The sequence below is a fragment of the Mustela putorius genome, unplaced genomic scaffold, assembly GCF_011764305.1.
Source record: "Mustela putorius furo isolate JIRA1106 unplaced genomic scaffold, ASM1176430v1.1 tig00000992_pilon_pilon_pilon, whole genome shotgun sequence".
Taxonomy (NCBI): Eukaryota; Metazoa; Chordata; class Mammalia; order Carnivora; family Mustelidae; genus Mustela; species Mustela putorius.
Genome location: NW_025421526.1, coordinates 3,097,558 through 3,117,581, shown reverse-complemented (window position 1 = coordinate 3,117,581; position 20,024 = coordinate 3,097,558). Strand labels below are relative to the sequence as shown.

At 38.4% G+C, this 20,024-nt stretch overlaps 1 protein-coding gene across 6 annotated transcripts in view; it reads left to right on the top strand.

Moving 5' to 3' along the window:
* The window catches only part of HIBCH (3-hydroxyisobutyryl-CoA hydrolase), a 92,597-nt gene that overhangs the window by 50,116 nt on the left and 22,457 nt on the right, over positions 1-20,024 (top strand). For all 6 annotated transcript variants that reach the window (XM_004763396.3, XM_004763389.3, XM_004763393.3 and 3 more), the window contains 2 exons: positions 4,608-4,686; positions 18,819-18,964. In XM_004763396.3, coding sequence (XP_004763453.1) covers positions 4,608-4,686; positions 18,819-18,964 — 225 coding nt within the window. The remainder of the gene's footprint in view (positions 1-4,607; positions 4,687-18,818; positions 18,965-20,024) is intronic.

The window sequence follows — 20,024 nt, the reverse complement described above, 5'->3', positions numbered from 1 at the left end:
GAGAGTCAACTATCATATGGTTTCACTTATTTGTGGAGCATAACAAATAGCATGGAGGACATGGGGAGATGGAGAGGAGAAGGGAGTTGGGGTAAATTGGAAGGGGAGGTGAATCATGAGAGACTATGGACTCTGAAAAACAATCTGAGGGTTTTGAAGGGGCGGGGGGTGGGAGGTCGGGGTACCAGGTGGTGGGTATTATAGAGGGCGCGGATTGCATGGAGCACTGGGTGTGGTGAAAAAATAATGAATACTGTTTTTCTGAAAATAAAGAAATTAATTTAATTAAAAAAGAAAAATGAGTGTGGCTGACCTGAGTGCAAGTGAGGAAAGTAGAGAATTGTAAATTCCAAGATCGGGGAGCTAGAAAGGGCCCAGGCCATGGCCTTATCAGCCAAGAAGAGGAATTTTGGTAATATTGTAATGGGAAGTTACTGGAGAATTTTGGGCAGGAGAAAACCTTAACCAATATACACTTAATAATCTTACTTGGCTGCTGTGTAGAGAATAGACTGTGGCAAGAGCGCCAGGCCCAGGCAGAAGATCCTAGTGACTTCAGCTAGGGTCGTGACAGTGGAGATGGGAACCGTGGACCGATCCAAAGTATATTTTGGGGTCAAAGCTATAAAGACCAGTTCATAGGTTAGATTAAGAAATTAGAAAGAGGATGATGCTGAGGTTTTTTGCCTGAGAAGCTGGGTGAATGGTGGTGGTATTTACTGAGGGAGTAGCACATTTAAGGAGGTATCAAGAGATTTACTTCTGATGTCTGAACATTGAGAAAAATACTAGATGTTTAAGTGGAGACATTAAGTAGGCAGCTAGATGTAAAATTCTAGAGAAATCAGGATGGCGAAATGATTTAAATCTTTAATGTTATGGTGCTTGAGTTCCTGGGCTCTTGGAAGGCATCACGCGGGAAGAGAATCCGGAGTGACCCGAGTGCAGGTGAATGCAGTAGAGGGATGACCCTGATCACTGGTGGGGGCAGGTCGCATCTGTGTGTCAGGGAGAAGAGAAAGAGCAACTCCTGCAACGGAAGGAAGACCAGGCGAGTAGGTGTCTCAGTCACGTGTTTCCTGAAGTGGGGACGAGGCAGCTCCGCCGCATGCATGCTGTGAGATGCCCAGTTCGATGAGCGGAGGTTCGAGTAGTGGGTTCGGCGGGATGCAGGGGGAGAGTGTTTGAGGAGAGTTAGGAATTAGAATGACATCTTACATTTGGGGAACGAGTCTGCACAGCGTGACCATTAATAGAATAAAATTGAAGACTTTGAAGGCTTTTTCATCTAGCAAAGGGTACCAGCTCAGATTAATGGTTAAAAAGTGTGTAACAGTAAATTTTGAAAGTTCCAAGGGGGACTTATTGTAAACAATCTATAGTGGGTTCTTTTATATAAGATGCAAAAATTAGCTCTGAATCTGCCACAGAGTTCCTACATCCTTTTCAGTGCTGATCAGCATTTATATTCTTAGTACCTCCAAGTTCAGTGGCTAGCATTTTTTCCAGCCTTCTTCGTAATTAAAAGGTCTTTAAAATTGGCTCTTAATGGTACTTGTGTCAAGTATCTCTTATTCTGAAAGCTCATTAATAAGTCCTTCCTAAAATCTTGGAGTCTTTGATTTCGCTCATTTTATCAGTATGGGTGAAACAAAGTGTATTATGTAATACAAGATAACTGAATCTGTAGTTTCTACATCAAAAAATACGGGGCTCGTAAGTTTCTTTGTCTTTTGATTTCAGGAGGTAGATAAAGCTGGGCTGTTAAATGGTTCTCTTGCCAGACAAGGAATCTTTGAGAAGATGTGATGGAGGGACTGGTCTGGATGAGCAGTGTTAGCAGGAGAAGGCATACGGGCAGCTTATCTTGTGTGATGCTGGAGCATGACAGGATGTAGATTGGGTTCTAACTGAAAACGTAGCAAGAGACTTTAATAACTGAAAAGAGCATGAACTTAAACAGACCCAGGAAAGAGAACGGAGCAGTTGTCAGGTGCAGAGGTGACATGGGAATCCCCAGACCAAAATCAGTGGCATTGCTAGACATCAGAAAACTGAACTAAGAGCTGTGTCTGCTGCTTTCTATAGGTTTGCTTTGTCCTCAGTGCCATGTGCACTGGATGCCGCCTTCTCGGTTTATTCGCCGTCACCACGGGTAACTGCTGCTCTAGCTTGGCGGTCACGTCTTTTTCAGTTCAGATTTCAAATGAGTTCTAAGCATTGGCTGTCGTCAACTCACAGCAGCCCACCGTGTTTTAGTTTAAATACCTTAGAGTGAGAACCTTGCCTAGTGCACTTTTCATCCTCTCCCTTTGTTCCCTGTGCCTTACAGTTCCGGTTTGCCTCGGTTAGCCTCGATCGGCTGCCCTTGGGTGCCCATCCCTAGCTCAGCCACTGCTCAGGGAAGGGCGAAGTCTTTGGGTATATATAGGGCAATGATAAGGCAGACAGTGGCCTTCTCTCGTACGTCTTCCTCACTTTAAAATTATATGATTAATTGAAACTATAAAGGCTTGACCTTTTGGAGGAAGGGCAGAAAGGCCCTGTGGTTAGTGGAATAAGCACACGTATGGGAGGTGAAGTCCGAGGTAGGCTGGCCATACTGCGTAGAGCCTTGCAGGCCATGCGCAGTTTCGGGTGTGTTTGTGTGTGTCCACATTTGTTCGGATATGTATTAGAGATTCATAGGGAAAAATCTGAAGGGTTACGTAACAAATTAGTAATAACTGTTTCTCTGGAAAGAGAGAGGAGGCTAGGATTAGGGTTGTGGTCAGATTTTACCTTTGTATGTAAATATTTGGTAATGGGGGATATAGCCATCGTTGTTTGTGGAATTCAGAGTTAATTAAATAGGTGGGTGGCAATGACCAGAGGAGGTTTGAAGCAGGGTCAGTTCATGAGGCCTGAAGCTGTGCAGCCCCAGGGAGGCAGTTCTGAGCTCTAGGATTCCAAAGAAGAAAGTTGGAGAACTGGGGATCCATTCTAGCTCTTAAGTTCTTAGCAGGATATTCCTGAGCATTAATAACTTGGAGCTACAATGTGATAAACTAAAAGTGGAGAGAATATGAACCAAGGACTTCCAAAATCATAAAGCAATCCTAAAACTAGTAGTGCTTTCTTCATTAAAATTCGTAAGATTTCCTAATCTTGAAGTATATACAGTTGAATTGGGCTCAGCATTGTCAGTTGTCTGTGTCATCATAGAACTCCTATGACATGATATTTGCCTGTACGAAGACTATCAAACATTGTGGATTTAACTTATAAGTGTTAACACTAAGAGATGTAGGTAGTGGCTGAAGAATTTTATTCACTTTCTTGTTTATTTACATGGTCTTCTAAAATTTAAGCTTAGTGCATATAACATGTAAAATTTATAAGAAATGTGTGTGTGTGTTAGTGTTTCTTAAGAGGTTTTAAAGTTTCAAGAAGGTTTATATTTTTATTATTCTTAAAGATTTTATTTTTAAGTGATCTCTAGATTTTTATAAGTAATTTTTATAAGTTTATAAAATTTATAAGAACTTTGTATGTGTTTTTGTGACATAAGAGGGTTTTAAAGTTTCAAGAACCCTTAAGTAATCTCTACACCCAACGTGGGAAAAGTTTCAAGAACTTTTAAATGGCTGAACTGAGTATGAAAACACTTGAAAGAGTTGATGAAATTGTGATGAAAGATTAAAAGAACCAGATAGAAATGAGGCCCGTCTATTTAATGCTTAGAGACCTCTGAAGTGCCTGATATCGCTCTGAACACTTTATATGTTTTAACTCATTTAATGCTATGCTGACGAAGACTGTACTGGTTAAACAGGAACAAGAATGAGAACAGCTACAGTAGTCTAACAGAAGTTCTGAGTAAGGAGAAAAGAATGTGATACAGGGACAGCTTTCGTAGTGTGAGCACTGGTGTTAACTGGGTACTTGGTCCTCACGGGTATACTCTTACTCATTTTACTCAACTGTGTTTTTTTCAAATATGTTTATTCAAAGCTTGCTGTTAAGTTTTCCCTTTTCAGTGACATTTAACAAAGTAGAGATAGACTTCCAGCCAAATCTTATCTTTTAAAACTCGAGTTTCATAATCAGTTTTTAAGAGGTTGGACATTTGACCCTGGTAAATGTTGTATCTGAGAAAAATGATGTTACTAATGTTGGGAACTATGTAATAAATGATGAAACATGTGAATATGTGTGTTAATATGCTAGTCGAGACCACTGAAATTAGGTAGAATAGCTTGGTTGTGCTCTTTTGATGACAGGTTCCACCGGTGACAAGAGTCAGCGGTTCTGGGAACAGTCACTGTTCTGTCATGCCGTACTGGATTTGAAGTAGAGGGAAGGGGGAAGAGGATACTAAGCAAGACATGAAATGCTGATTGAAGACATCTTAGCTAAAACAGTATTCCAGATACCGGCAACACCCATATATTTTTTGTCCAGCGCTCCTAAGTTATGTACTTTAGGGTTTTTCTCCAGTGTATCTCCTAAAAGAAATTCTTGTAGAATATACAGATAGTTTACGTGGTTTAAAATGTTTGTGTGTGTATGAGTTTGCATATACTTTTTACAGTATCTTTAAACAACTTTTTGCCTTATTTTCCTAGGGAGTTGGTCTCTCAGTTCATGGGCAATTCCGAGTGGCTACTGAAAAGTCTCTTTTTGCGATGCCAGAAACAGCAATAGGTAAAACCCCCAATTTTTCATAATTACTTTTAGAATTATCTTTGGATGCATTTCAGATTACACTGTTGTTAAAGGAATTGATGGAATCTTACTGAGATATAGCAATGAAAGAATCCTTAAAAAGAAATTAGGAAGATACCTGAAAGTTATATTAACTTAGTAGTCATATCCAAAAACACAAAAGAAAAGAATATTTAACTGGCAACACTAACGCACTGGTTGTTAGGAGAAAATGGTCTTGTTTTCAGATCTACAATCCATTTTGATTTTTTTTTTTGAGAGAAAGAGTGTGTCAGAGGTGCGGAGGTGGTGGGGCAGAGGGAGAGAGAATCCCAAGCAGGCTCCACGCTCAGCTCGATCTCTCATCCCTGAGACCATGACCTGAGCAAAATCAGTAGTTGGACACTTAACCAACTGAGCCACCCAGGTGCCCCCATTTTGAAATTTTTGTTCATGCTGTGAAATATGGATCAAAGATATAGATCAATTTTTATGATTCTGCACATAGAGATACAGGCATTCACACACTACATTTTGAAAAAGCTGTTGGCTTTTGTACCTTGGTATACGTTATATTGGTGCCAACACAACAGTGTTGATTACTGTTGCTTAATAGTAGAAATCAGGTAGTGATAATTCTCCCATTTTGTTGTTTCCCACAAGTTATATTAGCTATAAAGATCCTTTGTATTTCAATATGAATTTCTGAGTCAGTTTGTCAATTTCAACTTAAAAAGTCTGCTAGGATTCGATTAGGATTGTCTAAAATTTAAGGAGAATTGACAACAATATAGAATCTTCGACCTGAGAGCAAGGTATATCTCCCATTTATTTAGGTCTTCTTTAATATCTCTAAGCCAAGTTTTGTAGTTTATAGGTCTTACATGCCCTTTGTCAGATTTTTCCTTATCTATTTCATATTGTTTGTTATTATTTTAAAAATTCATTTCTGACTTTTAGTTACAAGTATAAATACCACTTATTTTTTTTAATGAAGCATAATTGACATACAGTATCTTAGTTTAAGGTGTACATCATAGTGATTCTATACTTTTATACATCACAGAATGATTCCCACAAGAAGTCTAGAGCCAACTGTCACCATACAAAGTTATTATATTGTTGACTATATTTCCTACACTATAGATTTTATCTCCATGACTTACTTATTTTGTAAGTGAAAGTTTGTACTGCTTAATCTCCTTCATCTGTTTTGCTGCCCTCAATCAATCCCCATTGTGTTATCCGAAAGTTTGTTTCCTGTATTTCTGTTTTGTTTTGTTTTTTAGATTCTACACATAAATGAAATCACATGGTATTTGTCCTTCTCTGATTTATTTCACTTAGCATAATACCTCTAGCTCTATCCATACTGTTACAAATGGCAAGAGTTCATTCCTTTTTTTGTGGCAAAGTAATATTCCATTGTATGTGCATGTGTACCACATCTTTTTTATCCCTTCTTCTGTTGATGGACACTTCGGTTGCTTCCATGTCTGGGCTAATGCTGCAGTGAACATAGCAGCAAATGTATTTCCCTGAATTGGTATTTTTATATTTTTTCTGATATATACCCAGAAGCGGAATAGCTGGATTATGTGGTAGTTCTGTTTTTAATTTTTTGAGGAACCCCAGTACTTTCCACAGTGGCCGCACCAATTTCTATTCCCACCAGCAGTACATGAGGGTTTCCTTTTGTCCACATCCTTACCAACAGTAGTTTTTGGCTTTTTTGAGGATAGCCAATCTGACAGGTGTGAGGTGGTATCTCGTTGTGGTTTTCCTATAAAATTTTATTTCACTTTTTAAATTAAGTTTTTATTTTAATTCTAATAAAGTTAACGTACAATGTTATATTAGTTTCAGGTGTATCATATATTGATTTAATACTTCCATACATCACCCAGTATTTCAGTACTCAGCAAAAGTAGTCTCCTAAGTCCATCCCCAAAACCCACCAATTATTTTATCCATCCCCTATCCACCTCCTCTCTGGTAACCACCAGTTTATTCTCTGTAGTTGAGTCTGTTTCTTGGTTTCTCTCTCTCACTCTCTCTCTTTTTCCTTTGCCCATTTGTTTTTTAAACTCTACATATGAGAGAGAACATATGGTGCTTGTCTTTCTGTGACTCACTTATTTTGCTTAGCATTATACTCTCTAGCTCCATCCATGTCATTACAAATGGCAAGGTTTCATTCTTTTTTATGGCTGAATATTCCTGTGTGTGTGTGTGTGTGTGTGTGTGTGTGTGTGTGTGAGTGAGATCTCTCTATCCAATCGTTCATCTATCAATGGACATTTGGGCTGCTTCCACTATTTGACTGTTGTAAATAATGCTGCTATAAACATAGGGGTACATATATCCCATCAAATTAGTGTTTTTGTATTTTGGGGGGTAAATACCCAATAGTACAAATACTGGATTATAGGATAATTCTATTTTTAACTTTTTGAGGAACCCCCATACTGTTTTCCACAGTGGCTGTACCAGTTTGCATTCCCACCAACAGTGCAAGACGGTTCCCCTTTCTCCACATCCTTGCCAACGCTGGTTTCTTGTATTTTTGATTTTAACCATTCTGTGGGGTGGCATCTCATTGTAGTTTTGATTTGTATTTCCCTGATGATGAGTGATGTCGAGCATCTTTTCATGTGTCTGTTGGCCACCTGGATGTCTTTGGAGAAATGTCTGTTCATGTCTTCCCATTTTTAATTGGATTATTTGTTTTTTTGGGGTGTTGAGTTGTATAAGTTCTTCATATATTTTGGGTACTAATCCCTCATCATATATGTCATTTGCAAATACCCTTTCTCATTCAGTAGGTTGCCTATTAGTTTTGTTGATTATTTAAATGTCTTCTCCCACTTAGGAGGTTTCTTTCAGTTTTGTTGTTTCCTTCACTGTGCAGAAGCTTTTTATTTTGATGTAGTTCCAATAGTTTAATTTTTGCTTTTATTTCCCCTGCCTCAGGAGATATATCTAGAACAATGTTGTTATGGCTGATGTCAGAGAAATTACTGCCTATGCTCTCTTGTAGGATTTTTATGGTTTCAGGTCTCACATTTAGGTCCTTAATCCATTTTGTGTGTGGTGTAAGAAAGTGGTCCTGTTTTGCTCTTTTGTGTGTTGTCGTCCAGTTTTCCTAATGCCACTTATTAAAGAGACTGTCTTTTCCCCATTGTATTTTTTCCTTCATTCTTGTAGATAAATTGACCATTTATGTGTGGTTTTATTTCTGAGCTCTCTATTCTATTGCATTGATCTATGTGTCTGTTGTTGTGTGAGTACCATACTGTTTTAATTTGTATAGTTTTTTAGTACAGTTTGAAATCAAGGAGCATGATACAACTTGTTGAATTATATGGATGTTGAATTATATGATACAATTATCTTACGGAGTTTCCCTCTTACGTGACTTTGTCTTCTCTTGCTGCTTTTAAAGTTCTTTATTTTTAAGGTTTGTTACTTTTAATTATTATGTCTTGGTGTGGGTCTCTTTGGGTTCATCTTGTTTGGGACTTTCTTTGATTCTAGGACCTGGATGTCTGTTTCCTTTCCTGGGTTAGGCAAGTTTTTGGCCATTATTTCCTCAAATAAGTTTTCTGCCCCTTTCTCTTCTCCTAGGGCCCCTATAATGTAAATAATACGTACACTTGATGTTTTCATCTCTAAAGCTCCCCTCAATTTTTTAAAATTATTTTTTCTTTTTGTTCTGATTAGGTAATTTCTACTATTCTGTCTGCCAAATGCAGATTTGTCCTTCTGTATCATTTCTGTTATTTTTCACCTCTGGTTCTTGTATTTTCTCTTTGTTGAATTTCCTTCCTTCTTAAGTGCAGTGAGCATCTTTACCACTAATACTTGGAAATCTTTATCAGGTGCTTTACCTGATAAATTACTTACCTCTGTTTCCTTAAGGTTTCCCCCACTCCAGGGTTTTTTCTTCTTTGTTTGGAACATCTTCCTCGGTCTTCTCATTTTGTTTGACTTTCTGTGTTTGTTTCTGTGCATCAGAACAGCTACCTACCTCTCTCAGTCTTGAAGGCGTGACCTTGAGCAGGAGCATCCTCTGTGTAGACTGGTAAACCTGGCAGCATTGGCTAGTTGGAGCTGGAGTAGGGCTGGGCTAAGAGTATGCTGCTCTGGGGTTACCTTGACAGGACACCTGCGGCTGGGGTGGGTATCTTTAGCAGACAGCTAGAATGTGTGTGGGCTAGGGATCTGAGACTTGCTAGGGCAGTCCTAGTAGGTTGGCAAGAGTGCCCAGACCCTACTCCTGTCTGCACTGTGAAGGTGGATTGGTGGGGGGGGCAGGGAGGGTGGAATGTAAAATATGGTGCTTGTTGACACCTCTGATCCCAGAGAGTTCCAGCCTGAGAGTCCCTGCCCATTTGTAGGGTTAGTAAGTAGATTTTCATCACTTACATTCTAATTGCTCTTTAAACAGCTGTGTTTGTTTCATTTTTTTTTTCTTCCACTGTGGGTGAGCTTGTGCAGGGGCCCTCACTGATGTCCCTCCTTACCATAAGGCATTACATTGGGTATGGTTTCCTGTGGTTACTGTCTGTATCTCCGTCTCTCCTGCTGTTGTATATGTGGTTCCCCCATAAATTTTTTTGTGCAGAAGCTGTTCAGTTAGTTCATTTTCAACAGGAATTGCTCTACATGTAGATGTAGATTTACTGTGTCTGTGGAAGAAGGTGAATTCAGGATCTTCCTAAGCTACCATCTTGGACTGCCACCTGAAGTACAATTGATTGTGTATTGACTTTGTGGCCTACAAACTTCCTAACTCATTTATTAGCTCTGGTAGATTTTTTTGTAGATTGTATTATATTTTTTATATAAATGATTACATCATTTGCAAATAAAGTCACTTTTACATTTTCCTTTCCAATCTGGATACTCTTTATTTTCCTTGCCTTAATACCCTGGGTAGAACTCCCATTACAATGGTGAACAGAGGTGACTGTGGGCATTCTTGTCTTCTTCTTGATCTTAGGGAAAACATTCAGTCCTTCAAATAAGTGGGAAGTTAAGTGTAAGTTTTTCGTAGGTACACTTTATCAGGATGAAGATGTTTTCTTCTATTCCGAAATTGCTGAGGGTTTTTATTAGGAATGGATTTTGAATCTAAAAAGCCAAAACTTTTTCTGCATCAGTTGGTTTTCTTTTTTAGTTAATGGTGAATTTCTTTGACTGATTTTTCAACATTAAACTAGCCTTGCATTCCAGGGATAAATCTCACTCAGGTATGAGGTGTTATATTTTTTATATGTTGTTAGGTTTGAGATACTCAAATTTTATTTGGAATTTTTGCATCTGTGTTCATGAAAGACATTGGTTTGTGGTTTTCTTATAATGTCCTTGCTTCCTTCTGGTATGGGGGTAATGCTAGCATCATTTTCTGGAGGAATATCTAGAATTGGTATAATTTTTTTTGTGTTTGGTAGAATTCATCAGTGAAGCCATCTAGATCTGAAATTTTCTTTGGCAGAAGGTTTTCAACCATAAATTCAAAGTTCTTAATATATGTAGGGCTATTCAAATTATCTATTTCTTGTACAAACTTAGGTAAGGTTCATCTTTTAAGAAATTTGTCCAATTTATTAGCATAATGTTTTTCATAAAGTGAAAACTTTTGTGGGGGACATACCTCAGTCCATAAAAGGGATTTTTCAGCATATAGATCAGCAAGCCACAGTGCTAAGGAACTGTGTGTGTAGGAATGGCCTAAGATCAAGGCTAGGCATAGTAGCATGTAGAGGTCAGGCAAAGGAAGTAGACCCAGCAAGGGGGAATGGAAAAAAGCAGCCATTGAGACAGGGGCAAAAAGAGAGAATGTAGTTCCCAGAACAGAGGTACGTATTTCAGGACAGAATGTGTTTTCACTTGGGCAGAGGGCTACTGAGGCTGTAGGGCAGGTAGTATATAGTGTAGAATGCGTGTAGAGTGTACAACGTTGGGGGAACTGAAAGAAGAACAGAGTGGCTGGAATGTGGTAAAGGAGTAGTAAGAGATCTACTTGAGAAAGTGGTTGGGGGCCTTGAAGACTCTGATAAAGTATTGGTTTTAATCTAAGAAAAATAGTTATGGAAGAGTTTTAAGCAGTAGAAGGCAAAACTCTTACGAAGATCTGTTTTATTAAAAAGATCACTCTGGCTAGTGTATGGAGAAATTTTAGGAGAAGGAATCAGTAGGTCATAATCACTGGGGCGTGTTAAAAGGGTAGTATGAGAAGGTGTCAAAACTGGATGGTTGTGCACTTTTTGAGGTAAGTGATACTAGAAAAGAGATGATAGGAAGTAATGAATTCAAATTTAGAACTATCTTGTTTGAGGTGCTATGAGATATGTACAGTAGAATGCTGCTAATTTTTTCAAGTCTAGGAATGTTTTGGCAAGTAGAACTGGAAAGAATTTGGGTGCTTGTATTTTTATCTCAATTTCATTAAATGAAGCAATCTTAGAATAGATATCTGGATTATAAAACTAGAGGATCACAGTTGTTTAAGGACCTCTTAAGTACAAAGAAGTCGTATACTGGCATGTATTTGCATATATGCTATTTTGGTTGTTACCAGTAGAAGGAATAAGGGAATTTAAAAAAAAGAAAAGGTGGCTAAGAAAAGAGTAAATGCAAGTGATTTTATTAAGTATAAACATTCTTGGTGTAGGACTAAAGATTATTGCATCACTTTAAATATCTTGAATGCTAGGGAGGAGTAGATATGGCGGAGGAGTAGCAGACTGAGATGACATCAGGTAGCAGGAGATCAGCTAGATAGTTTATCAGACCATTTCGAACACCTACAAATCCAACAGGGGGTCGATGAGAAGAAGAGCAGCAATTCTAGAAATAGAAAATCGACCACTTTCTGAAAGGTAGGACTTGTGGAGAATGTGAATCCAAAGCAATGGGAAGATAGACCACGGCGGGGTGGGGGTGGGGGGCTGGCTCCCAGCAAGTGGCGGACCAACGGAGCACAAAATCAGGACTTTTTAAAAGTCTGCTCCATAGAGGGACATCATTCCAGAGGCTAAGCGGGAGTGGAGCCCTAGTGGGAACAGTGTGGTCTCAGGTCCCACAAAGTCACCAGAGGATTGGGGGTGTCTGAGTGCCGCAGAGCTCACAGGTATTAGAGCAGGGAAGCCGGCTACAGATATGGAGCCCAGGAGTGAGCTCTCAGCTCGGGGTTACCTTAAACTGTAATCCATGGCACAGTGAGGCCTCTGCTCCTTGAGCAGGGCTCCCACAAGTGCAGATACGGGGAGACCTTCCAGGACGAGCAGCAGTGATCTGCTGGGTTTGGAGACTTCAGGCGGGGCTGTGTGCCAGAGACAAGAGACGATTGCTCACAGGCTGGGTGAGCTCAGCGCATGGCTGGAGACCAGGGAGACAGGAGTGATTGAGAGCTTTTCTCTGCAGAGTGGGGCCCTGAGCTTTTGGCTCCTCTGGGCCAGAGAGTGGGAGACCACCTTTTCATTCCCATCACCTAGAATTCTACAGAAAGCGGAAAGCGTTCAGGGAACAAAAGCTCCCGAGAGCGAACCTGAGCAGATTACTTAGCCTGGCCCCTGACAAGGTGGTGCAATTCTGCCTCTCGGGCAAAGATACTTGAGAATCACTACAACAGTCCTCTCCCCCAGAAGATCAGCAAGAAATCCAGCCAAGACCAAGCTCGCTTATCAAGGAAAACAGTGGAATTCTAGAGGAGGAGAAAGCAAAGCATGGAATTCATGGCTTTCTCCCCATTATTCTTTAGTCTTGCAAAGTTAATTAATTTTTTAAAATTTTATTTTTTTCTTATGCTAATTTTTTTAAACTTTTACTCTTTCTGCTTTTAATGTTTTTAAACTAGTTTATCTTAACAGTAGCTTTCATAAAAAATAAAAATCTTTTTGAACCTTCATTATTATAGTCATAGTTTATCCTTCATGTATCTAACTTTACTTTTTGTATACACATAGAGTTTTTTCCTTCTAAAAATTTTTGGGATACAACTTCTTCTAATAGATCAAAATATACCCTAAATCTAGCACAGGACTTTGTTCTAGTCTTTAGCCTGAGAAAATTCTCTCCACTTTCTTTTTCTTTCTTTTCCCAACCAACTTATCAGCTCCTTTTTTAGAATTTTAAAAAAATTTTTCATCTTTACAGTCATATTCCATCCCTTCATCGTATTTACCTTTATGTGTGTGTGTGTGTGTGTGTGTGTGTGTGTGTGTAATATTTTTCTTGCTTTAAAATTTGGGGAAGTAGTTTCTTCTAAGAGACCAAAGTACTCCCAAAATTAGGTGGGTGGCGCTATACTATTCACCAGTCTAATATCTATATTTTCTTCTTCTTTAAAAAAAAATTTTTTTTAACTTTTTACCCCCTTTCTTCCCCCCATGATTTGGGGTCTCTTCTGATTTGGTTAACACACATTTCTGTGGGGTCTTTGCCACCCTTTTAGTATTTTATTCTCTCCTTCATGTATTCTTAATCTGGATAAAATGACCAGGTGGAAAAACTCACCACAAAAAAAAAAGAACAAGAGGCAGTACCAAAGGCTAGGGACCTAATCAATATAGACATTAGTAACATGTGTCACATCTAGAGTTCAGAATGATGATTCTCAAGGTGCAAGCTCGGCTTGAAAAAGGCATGGAAGATATTAGAGAAAGCCTGTTTGGAGAAATAAAAGTCCTTTCTGGAGAAATAAAAGAACTAAAATCTAACCAAGCTGAAATCAAAAAAGCTATTAGTGAGGTGCAATCAAAAATTTAAAAAAAAAAATCAAAAGCAGGCTCTTACTGCTAGGATAAATGAGGCAGAAGAGAGAATTAGTGATACAGAAGACTAAAACATGGGGAATAAAGAAGCTGACCACAAGAGAGACAGACAACTACTGGACCATGGGAGGAAAATTTGAGAGATAAGCGATACCATAAGATGAAACATTAGAATAATTGGGATTCCAGAAGAATAGAGAGAGGGAAGAGCAAAAGGTATATTGGAGCAAATTATTGTAGAGAATTTCCCCAATATGGCAAAGGGAATCCAGGAGGCACAGAGAACCCCCCTCAAAATCAATAAGAACAGGTCCACACCCCGTCATCTAATAGTAAAACTTACAAGTCTTAGTGACAAAGAGAAAATCCTGAAAGCAGCCCTGGACAGGGAGTCTGTAACATACATGGTAACAATATTAGATTGGCAGCAGACTTACTCACAGAGACCTGGCAGGCCAGAAAGAACTGGCATGATATATTCAGAGCACTAAATGAGAAAAACATGCAGCCAAGAATACTATATCCAGCTAGGATATTACTGAAAATCAGAGATATAAAAAGCTTCCAGGACAAAAACTGAAAGAATTTGTAAACACCAAACCAGCTCTACAGGAAATATTGAAAGGGTCTGCTAAGCAAAGAGACGGCCTCAAAGTCATAGACCAGTAAAGAATGGAGACAATATACAGTAACAGTCACCTTACAGGCACTACAATGGCAGTTAAATTCATATCTCTCAGTAGTTACGCTGAATGTAAATGGGCTGAATGCCCCAATCAAAAGACACAGGGTATGAGAATGGGTTAAAAAACAAAACAAAACAAAACAAAAAACCATCAATATGCTGTCTACAAGAAACTTATTTTAGACCCGGAGACACCTCCAGATTTAAAGCGAGGGGGTGTAAAACAAGTACCATGCTAATAGACATCAGAAGAAAGCTGGGGTGGCAATCCTTTTATCAGATCAATTAGATTTCAAGCCAAAGACTATAATAAGAGATGAGGAAGGACACTATATCATACACAAAGGGTCTGTCCAACAAGAAGATCTAACAATTTTAAATGTCTATGCCTCTAACATGGGAGCAGCCATTTACATAAACCAATTAATAACAAAATCAAAGAAACACATCAACAATAATACAATTATAGTAGGGGACTTTAACACCCCCCTCACTAAAATGGACAGATTATCCAAGCAAAAGATCAGCAAGGAAATAAAGGCCTTAAATGACACACTGGACCAGATGGAGATCACAGATACATTCAGAACATTCCATCCCAAAGCAACAGAATATGCATTCTTCTCTAGTGCACATGGAACATTCTCCAGAATAGATCACATCCTGGGTCACAAATCAAATGGTACCAGAAGATTGGGATCATTCCCTGCATATTTTCAGACCATAGTGCTCTGAAGCTAGAATCTAATCACAAGAGGAAATTTGGAAAGAACCCAAATACATGGAGGCAAAAGAGCATCCTTCTAAAGAATGAATGGTTCAACCAAGAAATTAAAGAAGAATTGAAAAAATTCATGGAAACAAATGATAATGAAAACATAGCAGTTCAAAATCATTGCAAAGGTAGTCCTGAGAGGAAAATATATTGCAATACAAAGCTTTCTCAAGTAATAAGAAAGGTCTCAAATATACAACCTAACCCTAAGTATATAGGAGCTGGAGAAAGAACAACAAAGAAAGCCTAAACCCAACAGGAGAAGAAAAATAATAAAGATCAGGGCAGAAATCAATGAAATAGAAACCAAAATAACAGAAGAACAAATCAACAAAACTAGAAACTGGTTCTTTGAAAGAATTAATAAGATTGATAAACCCCTGGCCAGCCTTATCAAAAAGAAAAGAGAACGGCCCCAAATAAATTCATGAACGAAGGAGGAGCGATCACAACCAACACCAAAGAAATACAAACAATTATAAGAACATATTATGTGCAAGTATACACCAGCAAATTGGACAATCTTGAAGAAATGGATGCATTCCTAGAGACATATAAACTACCACAACTGAACCAGGAAGAAATAGAAAACCTGAACAGACCCATAACCAGTAAGGAGATTGAAGCAGTCATCAAAAATCTCCAAACAAACAAGAGCCCAGGGCCAGACGGCTTCCCAGGATAATTTAAACATTTAAAGAAGAATTAATTCTTACTCTCCTGAAACTCTTCCAAAAAATAGAAGTGGAAGGAAAACTTCCAAACTCATTTTATGAGGCCAGCATTACCATGATCTCCAAACCAGACAAGATCCCATCAAAAAAGAGAATTACAGACCAATATCCTTGATGAACATAGATGCAAAAATTCTCACCAAAATACTAGCCAATAGGATCCAACAGTACATTAAAAGGATTATTCACCATGACCAAGTGGGATTATTCCCGGGCTGCAAGGTTGGTTCAACATCTGCAAATCAATCAATGTGATAGAATACATTAATAAAAGAAGGAACAAGAACCATATGATAATCTCAATAGATGCTGAAAAAGCATTTGACAAAGTACAGCATTTTTTCCTGATCAAAATTCTTCAAAGTGCAGGGATAGAGGGCACATATCTCAATACCATCAAAGCCATCTATGAAAAACCCACAGCAAATACTATTCTCAGTGGGGAAAAACTGAGAGCTTTTCCACTAAGGTCAGGAACATGGCAGGGATGTCCACTCTCACCGCTGCTATTCAACATAGTACTAGAGTCCTAGCCTCAGCAATCAGACAACAAAAAGAAATAAAAGGCATCCGAATTGGCAAAGAAGAGTCAAACTCTCTTTCTTTGCAGATGATATGATACTTTATGTGGATAACCCAAAAGACTCCACTCCAAAATTGCTAGAACTTATACAGGAATTCAGTAAAGTGTCAGGATATAAAATCAATGCACAGAAATCAGTTGCATTTCTATACACCAACAGCAAGACAGAAGAAGGAGAAATTAAGTAGTCAATCCCATTTACAATTGCACCCAAAAGCACAAGATACCTAGGAATAAACATGACTGAAGAGGCAAAAAATCTGTACTCAGAAAACTATAATGTACTCTTGAAAGAAATTGAGGAAGACACAAAGAAATGGAAAAAAGTTCCATGCTCATGGATTAAAAGAAAATGTCTTTTAATCATTTTGTGAAATGATTAAAAGTCATTTTAATTGTGAAATGTCTGTGCTACCTAAAACAATCTACATGTTTAATGGAATCCCTATCAAAATACCATCAATTTTTTCTTTCAAAGCAATGGAACAAGTAATTCTAAAATTTATATGGAACCAGAAAAGACTTCAAGTAGCCAGAAGAATGTTGAAAAGGAAAGCCAGAGTTGGTGGCTTCACAATTCCAGACCTCAAGCTCTATTACAAAGTTGTCATCATCAACACAGTATGGTATTAGCACAAAAACAGACTCATAGATCAATGGAATGGAATAGAGAGCCCAGAAATGGACCCTCAACTCTATAGTCAACTAATTTTTGACAAAGCAGGAAACAATGGCCAATGGAAAAAAGATAGTCTCTTCAACAAATGGTGTTGGGAAAATAGGATAGCCACATACGGAAAAGTTAAACTGGACCATATCCTTATACCACACACAAAAATAGAGTCAAAATGGATGAAAGACCTCAATGTGAGAGTGGAATCCCTCAAAATCCTTGAGGAGAACACAGGCAGCAACCTCTTTGACCTCAGCCCCAGCAACTTCTTCCTAGAAATATCACCAAAGTCAAGGGAAGCAAGGGCAAAAATGAACTGTTGGGACTTTATGAAGATCAAAAGCTGTTGCACAGCAAAGGAAACAGTTAACAAAACCAAAAGACAACTGACAAAATGGGAGGAAATATTTGCAAATTGCATATCAGATAAAGGGCTAGTATCCAAAATCTATAAAGAGCTTCTCAAATGCAACACCCAAAGAACAAATAATCCAGCCAAGGACATGAACAGACATTTCTGCAAAGAAGAGATCTAGATGGCCAACAGACACATGAAAAAGTGTTCCACATCACTCGGCATCAGGGAAATACAAATCAATGAGATACCACCTCATACCAGTCAGAATGGCTAAAATTAACCAGTCAGTAAATGACAGATGCTGGTGAGGATGCGGAGAAAGGGGAGCCCTCTTACACTGTTGGTGGGAATGCACCTGGTGCAGCCACTCTGGTAAACAGCATGGAGGTTCCTCAAAAAGTTGAAAATAGAGCTATCTTATGACCCAGCAATGGCACTACTGTATATTTATCCTAAAGATGAAAATGTAGTGATCCAAAGGGGCACAGGTACCCGAATATTCATAGCAGCAATGTCCACAGTAGCCAAACTATGGAAAGAACCTAGATGTCCATCAACAGATGAATGGATAAAGAAGATGTGGTGTGTGTGTATATATATATGCATATACAATGGAATACTATGCAGCCATCAAAAGAAATGAAGTCTTGCCATTTGCGATGACATGGATCGAACTAGAGAGTATTATGCTGAGTGAAATAAGTCAGTCAGAGAAAGACGATTATCATATGATCTCCCTGATATGAGGAAGTAGAGATGCAACATGGAGGGCTTGGGGGGTAGTAAACGAATAAATGAAACAAGATGGGATCAGGAGCTAGACAAACCGTAAGAGACTCTTAATCTCACAACAAACTGAGGGTTACAGGGAGGAGGGGGTTAGGAAGAAGGAAGTGGGGTTATGGACACTGGGGAGGGTATGTGCTATAGTGATTGCTGTGAAGTGTGTAAACCTGGTGATTCACAGACCTTTACCCCTGGGGCTAATAATGCATTATATGTCAATAAAAATAAATAAGTAATAAATAAAGTATCTTGAATGCTAGATAATTAACAATAAACTATGATTTGAATGGTTTTAATGAATATTCACATAGCTTTAGATTATGCATATTTTTCTTTGCTTATCATTTGGAAAGAAAACATTTTTTTATTTAAATTCAAATAGCCAACATATATTGCATCATTAGTTTTTGATATAGTGTTCAGTGACTCATTTTCATTTTTTACTGTTTCAGAGATTATTAAAAATAGTAATAAGGAAATTTTAGGTAACGTTTCATGAGTACTACTTATATACAGAACATTATGCCATCAAATACTTTATTGACTTCTGTAGAAATGAAACATGAAAAATTTGAAAAATACCCAAGTTAGAACAATATAATAGTTGTCTTCTGTGATATTTATTGCATTGGAAAGTACTTAGTAATATTTTTAGTATAGATTCAAATACCAGAGAGAAATGGCCATTTGATCTCAAAGAGTTCTATTCGTCTTTTTAATTTGAATCAGTACGATCTCTTTTCATTATTTAATAACAGGACTGTTCCCTGATGTGGGTGGAGGTTATTTCTTGCCACGACTTCGAGGAAAACTTGGCTACTTCCTTGCATTAACAGGATTCAGGCTGAAAGGAAGAGATGTGTATGCAGCAGGAATTGCTACACATTTTGTAGATTCTGAAAAGGTAATTACTTGGATTGTATGTTGTGTTGTTGGAATAACTTGCATTGCGCGGGAAGTCTAAGTGGTTGAGATCCCAGGCTTTGGTTAGATGTGGGTCTGAATCCAGGATCTAATGTTTAAAGCTCTGTGACCTTTGGGAAGGTAAATAAGCTCTCCAATCATGTTTTCTCATGTATAAAATGGAGATAAATATGTCTGGATTCAGGACTGTTTTGCTTGGTACCTTCAGTGAATATTTTTTCATGAATAATTACACTTAGGGTAAAAAAAAAAAAACCTACTTTAAGGAATTCTAATATAGAAGAATCTAAAATTATATATGAAAAGATAAACTTTTATAAAAATATTTTTGAAAGGTCCTTTTGGTTGTGAGTTTCCCTGCTAGTGCATTTAAGAGTTAAATTTGTAAAATATGGTTTTAAAAACTTTTCTAAAGGCTGTTGCAAGGGACACATACTACTTAGCTTTGTACCTTTTTTTTTTTTAACAGTGTGCCCAATTTTCTTAGCACAGAATAGCACAGTGGCAAAGAATGTACAAACACCTTAGAGTTAAATCCTAGCTTGAATTGAGCCTCTTTGTCCCCTAGTTTGCCTGTCTCTAAGTGGGGATGGTAGTTCCTCCCATAGTAGTTGAATCTCTTTGTGGTTAGTGTAGCAGAAAATCCAGTCTTAGGTGGTTTTGCCTCAGAATTTCCATCAAGAAATTTGGGGTTTATTTTGCTTCAGCTGGGAGCTCCCTGTCCTCGAACAGGCTTCTATTACCCTTCAACCCACGAGCCAGTTAACCTACATCAGCTAGCCCACCTTGCTAGTGTGTGCTGTCTCTGGAACTGTGGGGTGAACTTAGTTTTCCAGGAGGAAGCACATCGATCTCCAAATGGATGTCCGATTCTGAGAGAGGGATGTTCTGGGGTAGGAGAAAGAATGTCATGACAAAATATGAGAACCTTCTATCACATTGTTTCAAGTTTCAGATCTCTCTCCATGTCCGTAGTCACCTTGAGTAGGTGGCTGCCCCATCCTTCCCTTTAGCTGTAACAGGCAGCAAACGTGGGAGTC